The following is a 17,957-nucleotide window of genomic DNA, read 5'->3' as shown; positions in this document are numbered from 1 at the left end:
TGGTGTAGTCCACTGACACAACACCGATAGTCATCGGTTCGAGCAGTTTAGTTCAGTTTGTTATCGTTACACCACAATAATGCTATACAATGAAAAGATACGAAGGTGCCGAAACGACTTGCAGTAGACTTCAAATCAGACACCCACCTTCGCCTAGGATAGGCGAGATCGATCTGTCAGATGGTGGTCCAGTAATCTATAGCTCTGACTATTATTTATTCAATAGAGCCTAATTGATTGCCCTTGCAATATCTGGTATTTATCTTTCCTACAACTGCTACAGAACATCTTTGAACAAAGATATGTTTGTATCAATAGACCTCTTTAGATGGAGATATGGGGCAACTCTAAACGGCGGAACGAGCGGACTGCGGAACTAGCGGAACTTGCGATACTAAACGGCGGACCAAGCGGAACTGCGGACCGAGCGGACCATAACAAAATAGCTCAATACTAAACGGCGGACCGCGGAACAGCGGAACATGTAATACTAAACAGCGGACCAAGCGGAACTGCGGACTATAACAAAATAGCTCAATTCTAAACGGCGGACCGCGGAACATGTAATACTAAACGGCGGACGGAGCGGAACTGCGGACCGGCGGACTATCACAAAATTTCCAATGTAAACGACGGACCGCGGATCAGGCGCATCTCGTAATTTTCTCAAGTTATCTTTTCGTGGACTTTGTTGAAGCTTATATTTTGATGAAAATTTTGTCAAGTAATTTCATTTTGTCAAGTAATGTAATTCTTCTTATGAGTTACGACCAAGCCCCGAACTACTGCCATCTCCGGCTAAGCAAATTTGCGTTGTCACCATGTTACAGTTGCATTGTGGGGGATAGGCTGGACGACTTAGTACAGGCGCTTATGGAAAAACGTCCAGTTTTAAAATATATTTGATTCGTGTTGGGTTTGTAGTATTTTATACGAATGGAGCTTTGAATGAATAATAATCGTAACATTCAGGATTTGTTTCAGCCCAATATCTCGTGTTTATATCCGTGTTATCGGTGTATTTCGACATGTCGAAGACATCTCGTTTTGGTGGTAGCGTTTGTTGCGCCTATGGGTGCAGTAAAAGGCAGAAAAAGACATCCACGGAGTCATATATGAGAAGTAATAGTGATGGTAGTAGCGATGAAGAGTCTTTGGTAAAGCGTCGGCATCCAAGAACATTTCACCGGTGAGTGAATGGCAGAATATGCAGGGCAGCAAGACTATCTTTGAAGAATCAGTTTCTATTTTTAATATTTCCTGACCATCACAGTTAATCAATGTCCAGATAAGCCACAGCATTAATGAATAGGCCATGTTAAAGTGTCATTATACCAGAACATTTTGTCACAAGTATAATGATGTTGGTATGATCAGAGCAGACTATATCAGCAGTCTCAGCACCATGTCAGTTCATCAGTATACCTGTAATAGCATGACCAGCCAGGTCACTGTTTGTATTCTGTATGGGCAGTTCAGCCAATAACTAGCTTAGTACTCAATCCTTGCTTAAAATTGTCGTGAAGGTTGGAAGGTAGGACTAGAAGGAAAGGTATAATTGAGGGCCACACGGTATTGTCCAGCATAGTTGAGTAATAACTCTATATTTCTGGTGCCAGATGCTCACACTAAAGTTCAAATTGCTAATTCCGTGGTCGAGTTCATTATAGCTTTGTGCGTGCGAGACGTTCGATTTGTCTCGTAAGATGTTTTTTTTAGGTTTACCTTTGGCTTTGGATTTAAAAGGTTACCTAATAGTTTATCCTTCTGGGGTAGAAAGTAACAGATATATCTAAATCAAACAAGATAATTTCACATATGTTCCTGCTACTTTTATCATCGTTCATAAAGAATGGTCAATTTGATGTGCTTCGTATCATAGAATTACTTGTGAACTGATACAATGTTCTCTACAACGCAGCTTTCCTACCAATGATTCCCTGAAAGAAAGATGGATAGAATGTATTAGAAGAAAAGACTGGGAGCCAGCAAGATCGTCGGTCATCTGTTCTGATCATTTTTCAGAAAGTGATATTTACCGTGTTGGCGGGAGAATTCGTTTAAGGACGAATGCGGTGCCGACAAGATTTCTGAATTTTCCAAAATATATGAGGCCAAAGGTACGGTAGACGCTAGACAGTGACTATATATTTATGAAGTTTGAGTTCCAATTACTTACCTTTATTTTAGCCCTAGTTAACATAAAATTCACAAATTTCAGGCTTCAAACAACCGACGAGTGAGACCTTCTGCAGTTCCAGATGAGAAACGGCATTATGAAGCACAAACCGCTGAACCTGAAGTAGTTCTTCACGACCACAACTGTGCGCACACGTCTCCTCGAAAAGTCGTTCAACAGCAACGCCGTAGGGTCGCAGAAATTAAAAAGAGGTTGGTTGCAGCCAGAATGAGAACATACCGTCTGCAAAAAAAAGTGAAATCTCTGGATGAGGTCATTGCATCTCTTAAGAAGAACAATTTGATAAGCAATTCGTGTGTGGAGGTAATGTCACAAAAATTCAGTGGTCTACCAAGTGAGCTCTTGCAACGTATGAAGCTACAAGCTGGTGGAAGAGGAGTCAAATGAATGACGTTCCCGGATGTGAAAAGGTTTCAGCGTTGGCCGACTGCCTGCTAACTCACAGAGATTGTACTTACTGTTTGAGTGAAGCGGTGGCAGCTCATATCATAACATTGTGGAACGACTTTCTCCCATACGACAAGCAATTGAGCAATCACGTTCTGGACCGATGTATAGGAAAGGAAATCCAGGCGGCCGATTCAAATCGGCCAAGTCGCCTGGCGTGGTTGCTACACAGTAGTGCATCGACACTGAGGGAGTAAGGACATGGCGCACACGCGAAGAAAAAGGAACGATCCTTTCATCCGCATACGGCTTTGTAAGTTATTGTGGATCAGTAACCCTCAGCGGTTTTATTTGATATTTTTGTAATTAAAAGAGTCGCAATTTGGACATGCTACACAATCAATGGTCGGATCGACGTACCGTAACTTGGATGTGAGGATTCCTGAAGCCGGTGAGTTCGCTCCATGGCCATCGTATTTATTGATTCTACTCAAGCAGAGGTAGTTTAAAAACTTGAAGAAGTATCGCAAGTGAGCAAAACCACTTTAAGTAGAAGTACTTCTTAACTGACCACCTCTGGTCATTGCTAGGGCTTATAGTTGTGTTTCCAGAGTCGTAATGTCATGATAATATAAATTATGTGGATAGCTCAAATCTTTATGTTTGAAAAAATTCCAAGAGTTGGTTCTATCTATAAAACATATTTAGGTGTTTTTTCGATCATGCGTATTTTATAGGCTTCCATTAAAATATATTCTCTACTAGCACAGATTGGGCATTAATGTTATTTCATTAAGCTGGTTCTGTTACGGCAATTGACACCTTTGCCATATGTTCAATAATGAGGCTCAAGGTGATTCAATTGTTGAATTACCTTCACCCTTCCGTTGAAAAAGAAAATGACAATTCGTTACCGCTATCCGATGTTGTCGTTGAGAAGGTGGATAACAATTTTGTTACATCTGTCATCCTTTTATCATTAGGCTGCATTCAGTGTCCAATACCTTTAGCGGTTAACTGTCAATATATAATTTATATGATATGTGCTCTGGTACACAGATGTAACTATCGCTTTATTCCATACTTGCTCGTGGCTGTTTTCTTTTCCATTCAAAGGTTCTGGAATCGACCATCGTTAAGCTGTAAAGCCAACCCTGCGTCGCCAGAGAGAATATTTACATACCCAACTCTTACTTCAAACCCACGGAAGACACCGGCTAACCCACTGAGTGAGGTGAGGCCACTTTCTTCGTATGCCGTAGAATTTTCATTATTGTAATTCTGTACTCACAGTTTTTGGTATCTTTACAGATAATAAGAAAACAAAGAAGGGAGCAAGTCTAGCCAACACATACTTCAAACCCGTAGAAGACACCGGCTGACACACTTTCTTTACTATTTTATACGCATTTTGGTATAAAAACGTTGTCGTGACATCAAGGTATGTCGATCAATGTGTCTTCAAGTGAACAATTTCTCATATGTTAGTTCATTTATCTTGAACAGTGCCCCAAAACGACGTCGTCGTCGTAGGACCCGTAGTGGGGTGGCCTTCAATGTGACTGTGCCTGTGCCGCGTAAGAAGAGAAGAAATTCCATTAAATTGGAACTAAGATCAGAATCGGTTCGTTTATTATACCTCGTTCGCAGATATTAAGCCCTAACTTATCCCACATTTGACTTTCAGATCACCGTTAATTACGCCGAAGGCGACGTAAAGTCGATAACAATTAATTTATTTCTGTTTTTATTTTTTATGTTGTTATTTTAATAGAAAAATTCGTTTTTCATAACCGAAGCTGGTGTTTCTGAAAACGAGAGTTCAGCATTTTGGTACGAGACAGTACAGCGCGGTATTTCGTGTGACGAGGCAGTACAGTTCACATCTCCAGTTAGTTTTGAAACCAAACTAATTTCTGGTTTCATGAAAGTGCAAAACGAGCCAAGCTTCATGTACACACGTATATGGGTAGCTATAGGTGTAATTATGATAAAATACGTGTACGCCGTTTAGATTGTATCTTGTGCCGTTTTGATTCGATAAAATTAATATTTATTATGAACTCCCAAAGTGCACAGATTGCTGTTACAACCAACATAGCCCCAATTTCACTGTGAATTGGGCAATTCTAGCTACATCTGAATAAGGACCCATGCATTTCTTGTTTCTCTCATTCAATGAACTCATTCAGTCACTTCTACAGAAATCACTGCCCCATCGCCACACATAGCAGACATATCTTTACTTTCTCTTTTTTGGATTTATTTAAATACCCTGAACCAATAAATACGTAGAATAACCACAATGGCATTCAGTTGATTTCAGCAGTGCCTTTTGATATGTCCCATGATGCTGAATTTTCTCCATCAGCAATATTCACAGCTGGCAGTTATAGCATTCACATCAGCTCCATTGAAGTATGAAGATTTTGAATCCAGGATAGGTAATTCCGAGGCACGCTCCGATAATAACTTCAAGCTGACAATCGTAGATGCTTTTACTTCTATAGATACATATATCTGAAAGATAACTGAACTGGCATTATACATCTTTTGACAGCTTGGTTATTTCTGTACACGTAAAATATGCTGGATACAACGAGTAAAGCAATCTACATCAGGAATATAACCACAAAAAAATACATACGATGACACATAGACAACCTTATTTTACCACGAACAGTCGAAACCACTTATATCTTCGACATGTCGAAATACACCGATAACACAGATATAAACACGAGATATTGGGCTGAAACAAATCCTGAATGTTACGATGATTATTCATTCAAAGCTCCATTCGTATAAAATACTACAAACCCAATACGAATCAAATATATTTTAGAACTGGACGTTTTTCCATAAGCTCCTGCACTAAATCGTCCAGCCTATCCCCCACAATGCAACTGTTTCTAGTGACAACGTAAATATCGCGAGTAGCGCACTCCAGTGTTTATATAGCTCAGTGGTTACGACACAATTTTACTTTATTCCATGTCGTTTTGTACTTTATATGTTTTGTAATTCTAAAATGTAGTAAACTTTTAACGGTAATGACATTGTAATCTGTTGACACCGGACCACAGTGTCAGTTCTATAATAGAACTTCTATTAACAATTTCATCATTTCAAAAGACTACAACATTGCGATAGAATGAAAAGATCGGAAGTTGTAGAATGGAGGGGGAGATAGCGTAGTGGCAACGATAAGCGCCAACCAATCTGGCGGAACTGGTTCGATTCCCGTCGGTGGTTTATCTGGGCTTCTCTCCTCCGCCGTGCTGTTCTTCATCATCATCATTGGTTTATTAGCAATTTTATCAGTTCAATAAATCACAAAAAATGCGATACAATGAATAGAAAGGAAGATGTCGAAGCGACTAGGAGTTGTCTATGGAATCAGACACCCACCTTGGCCTAGCTAGGCGATGTAACGAGGAGGCATGCACACTGAATGAAAGTAAAGAAGATAGTAGGCTATAGAAAAAGGAACAAAAAATAGGGCGGCATGTCATGAGAAGCGAGATCGATAGGTCAGTCGTGGTCCGGTAATCATGAGGATGGACTGTATTCTTACGTCGACAAAAAAAGCCCAGTAAAAGAGCCAATGAAAGAAAGCACTCACAAGAAATGGAAAGAACCACTAGAAAGGGCCGCGGCCTCAAAATGATCAAGATCGAAAAGAACTGTGACATTGGGCACTCTAGGCCGAGATGGATGTTAGATTCAAACAATGATATATATTCAAAGGATCGCAACTGCATGCGTGTCATTCGACATCCTCCTATCTGTTCATCACATCGCATTGTGTCTTATCGCATTTTACATTGTTTGTGACATCAGATGAAAAATATAACCCAACTATTGTCCTCTTATTATCCTGGACTGCGGGAGCAGTGGTAGTCAGTTTACACCAGAAAACACAGATCAAAGGTACTTCATCTGATGTCCCCGTGGGAAAATCAAGTCATTTTCAACTAAGACTGTGAGAACCATAAAAGAAGTTGACCAGTGTAGTGGCTAGGAGACATCCATAATCTGACATACCTTCAAGCCAGGGTTGTAATGACTCGAGTCATGACTCGACTCGAGTCAGACTCGAGTCACGATTTTCGGATGACTCGACTCGACTCGAGTCATTTTCTCAAAATACGGAAATGACTCGACTCGACTCGAGTCAATCTGTGTATTGACTCGACTTGTACTCGAGTCATTGCGCATGACTCGAAGCAAGTCATTGACTCCAGATTCAGACGGCCAAGACCGACATTTCATTGTAATTTCGAAGCCAACACACTATTGGGATTTCGTTTGTTGGTACTGGTGCTTGAAAATGCGACCAGAAACTGCTAAAAGTGAGGAAAATTGATATATTATAAATGCGAATCATTCAATATAACCAAACAGAGTTAAAAAAGTGGGTTTAGGAAGACTTTAACTGGAAACTGAGCAGTCAAAACAATGACTTGGACTCGGACTCGAGTCATAATACCATGACTCGGACTCGATCCTCTGTTCGCTGACTTGGACTCGGACTTGACCCGGTGGGAATTGAAAATGACTCGACTTGACTCGAGTCAAAAATCTAAAAGTGAGATTGACTTGTGACTCGGAGCCTTGTGACTTGGTTACAACCCTGCTTCAAGCACTGATTTAATGAGCCGTTCGCAGTTTCACTTTACGTTCAGTTCGTATGCTTACACTGGCATGACTTTAAATCTTTGAGACAAGCATATTCATCTTAGTCTGCTATTACATTGTCCACGATTTGTGTTTGTGTAATCTGTCGTCTGACCCGTCGTTTTCATTTCGTCGCTTGCTTTTTTCTATACTATCTTCTTTACTTTTCATTCAGTGTGCATGCCTCCTCTTTACATCGCCTATGCCAAGGTGGGTGTCCGATTCCATAGACTACTCCAAGTCGCTTCGACACCTTCCTATTTTCATTGCATCGCATTTTTGTGGTGTACTGAACTGATAAAATTGCTAATAAACCAATGATGATGATGATGAAATCCTTCTGAGATTTGTATATATAGGAAGTTGTTATAAGTTTTCCCTTGCCAAACTATCTTGTTCGAGCAAAAAACTACTTTCTACATGTCATAAAGTAAACTGTTCGTATTTCAACTTTAAATTAATCGGTTAATTGGAGATAGTCCAGAAACGTAGCCACTAGAAGAGCGAGCAGATGAAAATCTACTGGCATGTTCCAAAATAAAAAGTACTTTCCTTACTTAGCTAGATAGACTAAGAGCACCATCACCGACGTGATGGATACATCCATCGACAAGAGAGCATCCGAGTTAGCTAGTTACTTTTCATTATATTTACTACTCAAGTAGAAACATACAGAGAAATTTCCCCTCGATCAGAGATAGTCGATATATAGCCTACCATGTCTGTAGTGTGTCTAGTAGATTACTGCATTGCAACCAGGACATCATGTCTGGGGTGTGTTCGTACTGTGCTACACCCCGGACATCATGTTTGAGGTGTGTTCGTAATGCATTGCAACCTGGACAGCAAGTCTGGGGTATGTTTGGGGTGTGTTTGTACTACGTTGTCACACTTGAAGACACCCCATAGTTACCCTAGACAAGATGTCCTCATGTTCGGTATGCTCCTTATTGCCAAAATGAAAGGCACCCTTTCAGAAATTAGGAGCATTGTTACGCCTGATCCGCGGTCCGTTGTTTACATTGTGGTCTTTGTAGTAGTCCGCTCGGTCCGCAGTTCCGCTCGGTCCGCCGTTTAGTATTGCAAGTTCCGCTAGTTCCGCGGTCCGCTCGTTCCGCCGTTTAGTATTGAGCTATTTTGTTATGTTCCGCTCGGTCCGCCGTTTAGTATTGCAAGTTCCGCTAGTCCCGCGGTCCGCTCGTTCCGCCGTTTAGTATTGAGCAATTTTCTTATGGTCCGCTCGGTCCGCAGTTCCGCTCCGTCCGCCGTTTAGTATCACATGTTCCGCTGTTCTGCGGTCCGCCGTTTAGAGTTGCCCGGAGATATGTTTTCTTTCCGCCTGCACACTAACATTACTTCTAATCCAGGTGAAACATTGTAGACCGATATCTATGCTGTTTATTTCCAACAAGTAACAGTGGTGAAACAAAAATGAATCAATATCTACAATAGGAATATTTGAACAAGTGATTTGTGGTACAGAACTTCAGAATACCGCGAAACAATAACTTCATATTGTTAATTTATTCGCTAAAAGCTTTTCGACTAACTCTCATCAGTAGCGAACGTTAGTGATGGGGTGAATCAAATTCGAAATGTAGGAAATATTTTGTCTGTATGACGTAATAATAACAAAACCAAACAACCAGTAGGCGGGCTAGATACGGTAGTAACGATACAAAACAAACGTTAACGAGTACATATTCGGTTATAAATAACCGAAAATTCAACACATAACATTAATGAAATATTCCAAGGGTGTAGAGGCGTTCCTTCCGGCGACAGAGAATCGGCTTTCGTAGCTTTATGATCGTAGATTCCAGAACCTTTAAATGAAAAAGAGAACGGCCACGAGCAAGTATAGAAATTTGACTGTTGTAGTGGAAAAGACGGGTGCTAATTTTGTTACATCAGTTTACCGTAAGCCTACATTCAGTGGGCCATTTCGTGGGATTCTTTCTGTCCAGTAAAACGTAAAGTAAATTTGATAAGAACTCTGGTACACAGGGCTCTGATGATTTGTAGTAAAGTCAAACTTGATTCTGAATTGGAGAACATTCGGTCAATCTTTCAGTCAAATGGTTATCCTGATCATATCATTAAAATGACCATAGATCGTAAACTCAAAGATTTTTGAAAAGTTAAACAGTTTGGACCTAGAAAATGTCCTGTTTATTTGCATCTTCCTTGGATTGGGAAAGTGTCCAACAGGTTTGAAAAACAAATTAAATCGTCAGTGAGCCATTGTTTTTCACAAGTAGAACCCCAGATAATCTTCATGACGAAATCTCTGATGCCTGCAACGCAAAAGGATGTGCTACCTGCGACAAATCAAAGCAACATAATAGGAATATTGAACATGAAACGGAATGAAGTGCATTACAGAAATGTACACCTTTCAGATCAAGATAGTATATCAAGCAAGTAGTTAGCAAGGTTGGGGAAATCGGTTAGTTTGTTTAAACAAATTGCCTACACTGCTACCACATCAAATACAACACCACGCCCATTTGCCCCAGATTGGCATCAACCAACATATTCCATCTCATGGTCGCGAATAGAGCAATGAAAAAACTGTCAAAATTGTTTATAAAGCCGAAGTTTTTTTCAAGCCCAATTTTTGTAGATGATGCATTGCCATAATTGTAGTGTCAAGGCTGCTGAATTCTTTACATAGACTAGGCAGAGAAATAGCCATAGCCGAGATGATAACAATTCATTTTATTTTTGTATATATATATATTGTTGGGTGCCCTGTAACGTTGACATGACTTCACTTTTCCGTTGTGATGTGGTGAAAAACTTGAGTCAAAAATTTGGCCAGCGAACACTGTTCTAGCTATGTTCCGAAATATCTTTTTTCCTAAAATTTTAATGGCTTTCTATAAAATTGTTAGGTGGGCTAAAATAACGCTTCACAACAAATTTGGCTCAATTTCACTTGTCGCAGCAAAGCTAATACAGATAGAAATATATGTATTTTTAAACAAATGTTTCATTTTTAAAACCATACTGTCAAACCCTTTGAAATGCTAAGTTGTCTCGAAATTAGTTTTAAATCCAGGCACAAGCGGATATCTCCAGATTGCTTTTTTACAGTGACCAGATTAGATATCCAGGGAGTATGGCAATCCACGGGAGCTATTATGTCAGCATCAACCAAACTATCAATTTTCTCCTTCACTTGTGCTTCAAGTGCCAGGGGTATTTTGCGAACAGGCATCTGTACAGGATTGATAGTGTCATCAATATCCAGATGAAGTTTACCCTCTAACTTTCCCGTACCATTGAAAACATCCGAAAATTTTTCACATATTTGATCAAACTCCAGTGTAGCAAAATTGGCGAATTCAGGATCCTTCGCTGTAAGAGCTTGTATTGAAGGTTCCTCGATCATCATGTTTTCAAAATTGATCGTAATTAGTTTCATCCTTTGAGCATCGGCGGAACCAATGATGGAAGTGTTCGGCTTCTCAACCACTACAAATTCTAGCAAGTAGTTTTCACCATTCTTTTTATTGGTGATTTCCAACGTTGTTATTCCGAGAGGCCTTATCACTTCCTTACAGAGATGCCACTGAGATATTTTGGAAAAACCCAGATTTGGACGTTGAAAAAACCCAGAAAAACCCAGATCCTATATTTCACTCAAATTTATATGATATAGCTGCAAAACAGTGACTGAGAGTCATCAATGACAGTTATACGGACATAAAACAAGTTTTAGTCCTTGATATTGAAATCCCAACTGTTCATTTTCATACTATACATTTTGCTCAGTTAAATGGGCAAATCCATCGAAATATGATGCTTTCCTCTCGACACATTGCTACGGGCATTCGGTATGGAGGGGGGGGGGTCAATACGTAGTTAATTATATATTCGTAATGTTCGTCACAAAGCTAATCCCCATCTATGATGAGGATGATTTTAGGGTAGTTCCAGTGACTGTGAGCTGACCAGATAGATTAAAAATAGCTTTCGATTCATTAAACCTGGGACAAGCACTTTTATCTGGGATGTTTAGTCGAAAAAGAAACTGCCAGATCATGAAATTAAGGGTACATTTGAATTAGACAAACCCCTCTCCCTCTGAATAACTTGCCCGGGTGCCCAAACTGTCTCTTTGAGTGTCTCTGTTGAAAGTGAATATACTCTGATGTCAACATGTTAAATTAGTTAGATCAACATTTGGTCTTTCCATGTGCATTAATTGCATACTTTACAGCAGTGACATACTATTTACTGACACACAACGAATTTGTTGCAGCGCTAGCATTCAAGTCCTAAATCGTTTTGAATTGCAAAACAAATGCTCAAGAGTTGCCTTGTGAACATGACTTTCTGTGACCTAGTAGTCAGTATTCAATTAGGCTCTCTCATCACGCCAAGACCCATTTTAATAGTAAATGGGTCTCTTTAGACTCAATCACAGTAGAATCCGTCGATGCTATAAGATCTTAACAAGCTAATAATCAATTTTGCGCCGTAAAATTGACCTGACAAACATGATGTTGAAAAAAACCCAGATTTCAAGCACAAAAACACAGAAACCCAGGTGATGCTCGAAAAACCCAGATCTGGGTGGAAAAACCCAGGAGTGGCATCTCTGCTTCCTTATTATATACAACCAGTCTCATAGAAGTAGGTTTCAAGTTGAGCATTTTTGTGTCACCAGTTACATTCAAGTAATCTCGCCATGAAAGAACATTTACGGTTGCGCCACAATCAATTTGGAATTTTACATACATGTTAACCAGGTATAACAGAGCAAATATTTTCTTAACATAGGATTCCTCCGTAGCACTCACATGTTCAAACGAAAGAACTTCGTCATCCTCTTCTTCATCCGACTCAATGCGATCAGCTGATATATCATCATCACAGTTGCCTGACATGCCACGACAAAATGGTCTTTTCCGTTACAGCGTGAACAAGTTTTGCCGTTAGCCGGGCAATATCGCCGACCAAAAACACAGGGTTGTAATGTCTCGAGTCATGACTCGACTCGAGTCAGACTCGAGGCACGATTTTTTTGTGACTCGACTTGACTCGAGTCATTTTCATGAAATGGGAAAATGACTCGACTCGAGTCAATATTTGGATTGACTCGACTTGTACTCGAGTCATTACGCATGACTCGACTCAAGTCATTGACTCGGCTTATTTTATATGACTTGAAGGTGATGAAATTTTCGAATTACAATGGATAATATTCCATCACATTCAGATCCTCTGCAACAGGGGTTCCCAACCTTTTCTAAACTATGTGCCCCCTGAGAAATCAAGTTTTTGTATAATTTTTGTTTTATTGGCCATTTTCATGCTTTATCAGATTGTTTAAAAGTTTATCATGGCCAAGATATGGTCGAAATAAAATGAAAACATCACGAAAACTTCATTCTCTCAAAAATGTGCAGACTTTTCTGATTCCACAGGGACGATAATATAGCGGAATAGATTTAGAGATAATAATTTTCGAATGATATTATTTTCAAATTCCTCCATGGCGTATCGAAAAGGGGCCATGGCCCACAGGTTGGGAACCCCTGCTCTGAAATCTGCAGCATAGTTCTTCAGAAAGCAACCTATTTGCATGTACGGTGCCTATCCCTGATCCCGGACCCACGCGACCAGAGGGGTGATTCGCGTTAGCAACCCCCCAATCATATCCACAGTCATTTTTCCCGCATTGTCTCGGGTTATTAGAGAATGTTGAATGTAATCTTCTACGGCGCGGCTCCAGAATTTCGGTTTAGGGCCACCGTCGGCCAACAGCTCAGCTTGATTGTCACCCAGCCACTCCCAAGTTCTTATCTGAGAGAGAGAATCTTTGTTTGTCATTATTGCAAACCAATAACATACACAACACAAGTTGCTAGTTGTTACCCCCATAACTTTGGATTAACTAGTAAAAAATTACAAATGCAAGAAAACAACACACGCACAGACTTCAAGTGACTAGAGTCGTAGTCTTACGTTGAATCGAGTCGTTTACTCAACTTGACTGACTTGTACTAGAGTCATTGGTCTCGACTCCACCAAGTCATATGATTCAAGACATTCTATACTTGCACCCATACTTGAAAAATAAGCCCAGAAACTGTCCTTCATCTATTTGAATAAGGAGTGAGACAAGTGAGTATATTACGAATGCAATGCCTTTGATATCACTAAAGACTTTCAAAAAACTGAGTTGAACCTGACATGCACTCAACAATGATCAGTGACACTATGACTCAGACTTGACTCGGTAGTGAATTGAAAATAATTTCAGTTTAAAGCGCGTCAAGTAACATTGCCTTATGACTTCGAACCCTGGCACAGCATTGTGTAATTACTAGGGTGATTTTTTTTGACATGTCAAAATTATAGCGTTAGGTAAAAAAATGTCAATATTGTTTACAAAGCCAAACTTTTTTTGCAACCTACATTTCGTTTGTATCGTAGATTCTGCACTGTCGGTGAACTTAGCATTTGACATTTTACAGCTTGTAGCCTTTTTTATAGGCCTACTGTTGTAGACGGCTCGTCGTCTGCTGATTGTGAATCATAAACATTCAAATGAAACACATACGGTAGGTTGACATGGTGTTATGTAGAACGCAATATCCTAAGTGAAGCAAGAATACGTGGACGTTGCATGGCTCTTATATGAAGATGTTGTCAACCAACAACTGCTGCTGTTAAACGTTCTTTCTCCATTCTTGGCAAGCTACTTGGTAAGGACAGACACTTTCTACCCGAGAACGTAGGAGAGTATCTTTCGATGTACTGACACAATTTCTAATTATTTCAACATAATACGTGATGCAACTGCTGGAATTTTTCACAGGGCCAGATTTCGTTGAAATATTTTTTTTTCATGAAAAAGTCTATCAGTTTTTTGAGTCAAAGTTTTTTCAGGTCAAACTACTTCGTACGGACAGACAATTACAACCAGAAATACAGATTAGTATAATTCTAACATTATGTGGGAAAACAGCTAATTTGCATACGTTAGGTCAATATTTGGCCAGAATTAAGTTACGTTTAAGGTCAAAAAATGTCAAAATTTGATTTTTTAGGTCAAAATCTTCCGTTTTCAGGTAAAAAAAAATGACCCTCGTAATAACAAATTCAATTAATGAAATCATTTCATTGCGAATACAATTTAGGCGTAGCTTGATAGCAGATAATAAAAAAAATTGGTTGTTTTGAAAAGTGAGTATTTCTAGTTCTAGTTGAGTTTTGAAAATCCAGTAGTTTGCAAAAGCCTGATATCAAACAATTTCTCACCTCTGTAGTAAATAGGATGATGACGTCCTTATATGGAGCTGCATCAATCTCACAGAACTGATAGAAAACGGTTGTGGCGGATGGCGGCAGTTTTTCAAAATTTGACACAATGGCAGCGCAAGCTCCGCCAGAGAACGCGGCATGAATATCCGTGTCAATTTTCTTTTTAGCGTCGACCGGATTAAGAGAGGAAAGGTTCTCACCCTGGACCTGAAAACGGAGGATTGACAACAACTACTCATTGACTTGAAACTGATAATCCTGTTTGTCTAATACGAGAGAACGCCAGCAATGTAATTCTAATCGGATTTGTGAAATGTTTCAGCGATAGTATTCGGTTTCTGATCGAATTTCTACGACTGAAAATGCTATGGAAGAACTGTACAGTGCAAAACCAGCCAAGCTTGATGTACAGACATTTGCCATTCTCAGAAAATGAACTCTGATTTGATATAAAGGGAACTTGATTTTTGTTTCAAGTTCCAAGTACTTGCAAACTCAGTCATACTCACTATAATCTAATTTGGAAAAAGTAACTATCATTCTAATGTTAATCTAATCTGAATAAGCTCAAGTTTTTCTCCTGTGTCTTGTATACCCAGGTCAAGTCATTGTTACGAAGTGACTCGAGTCAAGTCATCTGAAAAACGATACCGTGGATATCAACATCTGTTTCCACCAACCTGAACCGGTCGTGTGTCATTGCACTTCATTGAGTAGATCTTTGCGATTTGCTCTGCCAGATTCTCACGAGCCGCGGACGCTTCTTTGGAAGAACCGATCATGACGACCGCGGGTTGACGTGGATTTTTGTCGAATATGTGGGCCTTCATGGCGGCACTGAATCAACTTGATTGATAATCTTACTTTTCAATACCGATTCGTCACACAAACCTACTTGGCGACTCTCCAAAACCGCTCGTCCTGATTTTTCTGTAAATTTTTCAGCTGCTCCAGCTCTTGCATATATCTTTCCATGGTCGGGTCGCAAATGTGAACAGGCTTAGATCGATGATAGAAGTCATAGCAGGCAACCGAAATAATGATGATAGCGATAGCCACAGCCTTAGTTGGGAAGACCCGTCTCGAAGATGGATCTGTTAGTAGCAAGAAGTGTCAGCGTTATCTACAGTACAATTTTAGTCGCAAGTAGTAATGTAGTCGTTAATCAACACTAACATATGCAATCCTCGATCCAAGACCGCAACTCTTCAGCACCAGGTTTATCTTCGAAACGTTTTATATTTTTGTGGAAACTTTTCTGCGACTTTGCTTTGGTGTGACTGATTATTGCAACATGAGTCGCGTTTTCAAGGTCCTTGGTCCATTTGTTGGCAATCACAATCACATCTCTGGCAGCTGTTTGACTGTCAATTTAGCAAATGCACATCGATTAGGAAGTCTATTGACAAATACATTTCCATTTCTGAACTGGTCGAAGTGGGTACGGTTTGATATTGAGGGCCTAACAAATAATAGATCCCAGAAAACAGGTTTATGCAATCGCTTCATTCAAGGATGTAAAATGTTTTGTTCAGATATTTGAGTTTCCGACTGTCGCATTACCAATATTGCATATAAATAAATGATAGGTATTGCAAGTGTAATTATGGGTTGTTCATTTTCCTTGCATTGTCTGATTTGGTGGTCTACGTTGCACTTCGCTCAAACTCGTGATCCATTTACACAGACCAGATTAGCCGTATTATCGATTGCAGAAGAATAATTGATGATTGAAACATCTTCTAAATTGTGGTTGTTGCACATGCACAGTAACAATTTTAATACTTTACCAGTAGGTATACTGACAAATCTGTGAAATTTTCCAAGCTATAAAAGTTTCAACTTCATAGCTTTCTCTAAGACAAATTTGGCTGATTGCTGGTCAGCAGGGTTATTCACGCCAATTGTAAGCGCATTCTACCTATAAACATTCGTCACCTGAAAATTCCTGGAACCACCCAAGAAGCGCCAAAGTTACCCAAGGCCAAGGGCCAAGGCTCATCTCATGACATACCGGTACCGGAAATATGCAAATATCAATTTGCATTTCGCAGTCATTGAAAAATTGGTGAAATTATGCGAGTCTACGTCGTTCTTTTAACGGTATCAATCAAGTGTTGAATTACTCACCCACTGTCCGAGCTATTCAAGGCATCGTGATTTTCGTTAAAACAGATTCGATTGTCTCCTTGAAAACGTTGTTTCAATTCATCGACAAGTTTGCAATAGCTTTCCCTCAATTTGATGACGACGTCAACAGGTAACTCTGCTGATTCAGCCGCTACCTCCATTGCCAGCCAACACTTTAAAACCAATAACGCATCACGAAGTTTTTCTCGACGCTGTTATTATTTTCATTGCTACTAAAACTTGCAACTTCTTCGATTCGACAAGTCACAATAAGCGGTGTTCCTAAATTGACGACGAGACTTGCGTAAACGACGAAGCTAACAAGAAGGACCAGTATTCTTCGGTTCGGTTTATTAGCAATTTTTATCAGTTCAATAACACTAAAAAAAATTGTCATACCACGAAAAGTTGGGAAGTTGTCGAAACGACTTGGAGTAGTCTTTGGAATCAGACACCTACATTGGCCTATAGGCGATGTAAAGAGGAGGCATACACTACACACTGAAAGCAGGGATAGCAGGGATATCCCTAAAAGAAGATGTTTGATGCTGGTGTGATCAGACTAGATGACCTTCACGGTCTTATCGATCATTCCTATCTAATACCGAATACTATGCATGCATATTTTCTGTACCACCATCACTGCCGTTTGTTATGTATTTTGGTTGGATGAAAATAAAGACGCGAAGCGCAACGAAAATTATGGGTAATATCTACATTACTTTTATGAAAATTAAAAGTTGGTGATACGTGAAAACAGCCGCTAAATTCCTTAGGCAATCTTTTTTATTGGGGGATTAAACTACTTCTAGTTGAGAAACTGAAAATAGCGAAAATTAAGTGAGTAGTTCACAAAATATTACGAAGTAGAAGTAGCGAAAAAAGATCTACTTGAGTACTTCGAAAAAGTACCACTTCTGTCTCTCTGTTCATTACATCGCATTGTACACTGTGTGCAACTTGTTCATATGAAAATTATAACCCAACGATTATTGATTATTGAATTTGGCGAGCTTTCTTGAATGCGAAATGCGAAATGGCTCCTCTTCCCCCGCCGTTGCCGTTATTACGGCGACAAAAAAAGGTCCAGACAAAGACCCGACGAAAGAAAGCACTCACAATGAATGGAAAGAACTCATAGAAAGGGCCGCGGCTTCAAAGAGATCAACATCGAAAAAGGACTGTGACGTCGGGCACTCTAGAGCTAGACCGAGGTGGATGTTATTGAGGATGTTATTGAGGCGTAATGAGGCGCTCCAAATTATAATAAACAAACAGA

The 17,957-nt window shown here is 39.8% G+C and overlaps 3 protein-coding genes across 3 annotated transcripts; 1 reads left to right on the top strand and 2 right to left on the bottom strand.

Annotated features, from left to right (window-relative positions):
- The first annotated feature begins 328 nt into the window (after positions 1–328).
- LOC145459667 (THAP domain-containing protein 1-like) lies at positions 329–4,385 on the top strand. The gene is made up of 7 exons (XM_080338233.1): positions 329–1,189; positions 1,922–2,120; positions 2,222–2,900; positions 2,961–3,821; positions 3,899–4,028; positions 4,094–4,211; positions 4,275–4,385. Exons 1-3 carry the CDS (start codon positions 1,029–1,031, stop codon positions 2,585–2,587), a joined length of 726 nt encoding a protein of 241 aa, XP_080194359.1. The 5' UTR covers positions 329–1,028; the 3' UTR covers positions 2,588–2,900; positions 2,961–3,821; positions 3,899–4,028; positions 4,094–4,211; positions 4,275–4,385.
- Positions 4,386–11,938: 7,553 nt separating this feature from the next.
- LOC145459712 (torsin-1A-interacting protein 1-like) lies at positions 11,939–15,636 on the bottom strand. The gene is made up of 4 exons (XM_080338266.1): positions 15,444–15,636; positions 15,229–15,385; positions 14,546–14,755; positions 11,939–13,084 (listed from the first exon to the last, which is right to left on the bottom strand). Exons 1-4 carry the CDS (start codon positions 15,521–15,523, stop codon positions 12,875–12,877), a joined length of 657 nt encoding a protein of 218 aa, XP_080194392.1. The 5' UTR covers positions 15,524–15,636; the 3' UTR covers positions 11,939–12,874.
- Positions 15,637–15,719: 83 nt separating this feature from the next.
- On the bottom strand, positions 15,720–16,896 carry LOC145459745 (uncharacterized). The gene is made up of 2 exons (XM_080338296.1): positions 16,679–16,896; positions 15,720–15,912 (listed from the first exon to the last, which is right to left on the bottom strand). The coding sequence occupies exons 1-2, from the start codon at positions 16,837–16,839 to the stop codon at positions 15,720–15,722; spliced, it is 354 nt and encodes a 117-aa protein (XP_080194422.1). The 5' UTR covers positions 16,840–16,896.
- Positions 16,897–17,957: the final 1,061 nt, after the last annotated feature.

Source organism: Botryllus schlosseri, unplaced genomic scaffold (assembly GCF_051294905.1).
Source record: "Botryllus schlosseri isolate E-star unplaced genomic scaffold, Bs_hap1 Bs17a, whole genome shotgun sequence".
Classification (NCBI taxonomy): Eukaryota; Metazoa; Chordata; class Ascidiacea; order Stolidobranchia; family Styelidae; genus Botryllus; species Botryllus schlosseri.
The sequence above is the reverse complement of the archived record's forward strand: the minus strand, read 5'-3'. Positions and strand labels throughout refer to the sequence as shown.

What these genes read in the sequence shown, in the direction of transcription:
- LOC145459667 (XM_080338233.1), top strand. Translation starts at nt 1,029, where the DNA reads ATGTCGAAGACATCTCGTTTTGGTGGTAGCGTTTGTTGCGCCTATGGG. An exon ending in CATCCAAGAACATTTCACCG is followed by an intron (nt 1,190 to 1,921) that starts GTGAGTGAATGG and finishes TCTACAACGCAG; the next exon opens with CTTTCCTACCAATGATTCCC. An exon ending in CAAAATATATGAGGCCAAAG is followed by an intron (nt 2,121 to 2,221) that starts GTACGGTAGACG and finishes CACAAATTTCAG; the next exon opens with GCTTCAAACAACCGACGAGT.
- LOC145459745 (XM_080338296.1), bottom strand. Translation starts at nt 16,839, where the DNA reads ATGGAGGTAGCGGCTGAATCAGCAGAGTTACCTGTTGACGTCGTCATC. An exon ending in TTGAATAGCTCGGACAGTGG is followed by an intron (nt 15,913 to 16,678) that starts GTGAGTAATTCA and finishes CTAAATTGACAG; the next exon opens with TCAAACAGCTGCCAGAGATG.
- LOC145459712 (XM_080338266.1), bottom strand. Translation starts at nt 15,523, where the DNA reads ATGGAAAGATATATGCAAGAGCTGGAGCAGCTGAAAAATTTACAGAAA. An exon ending in ATGACACACGACCGGTTCAG is followed by an intron (nt 14,756 to 15,228) that starts GTTGGTGGAAAC and finishes CTCCGTTTTCAG; the next exon opens with GTCCAGGGTGAGAACCTTTC. An exon ending in TCATCCTATTTACTACAGAG is followed by an intron (nt 13,085 to 14,545) that starts GTGAGAAATTGT and finishes TCTCTCTCTCAG; the next exon opens with ATAAGAACTTGGGAGTGGCT.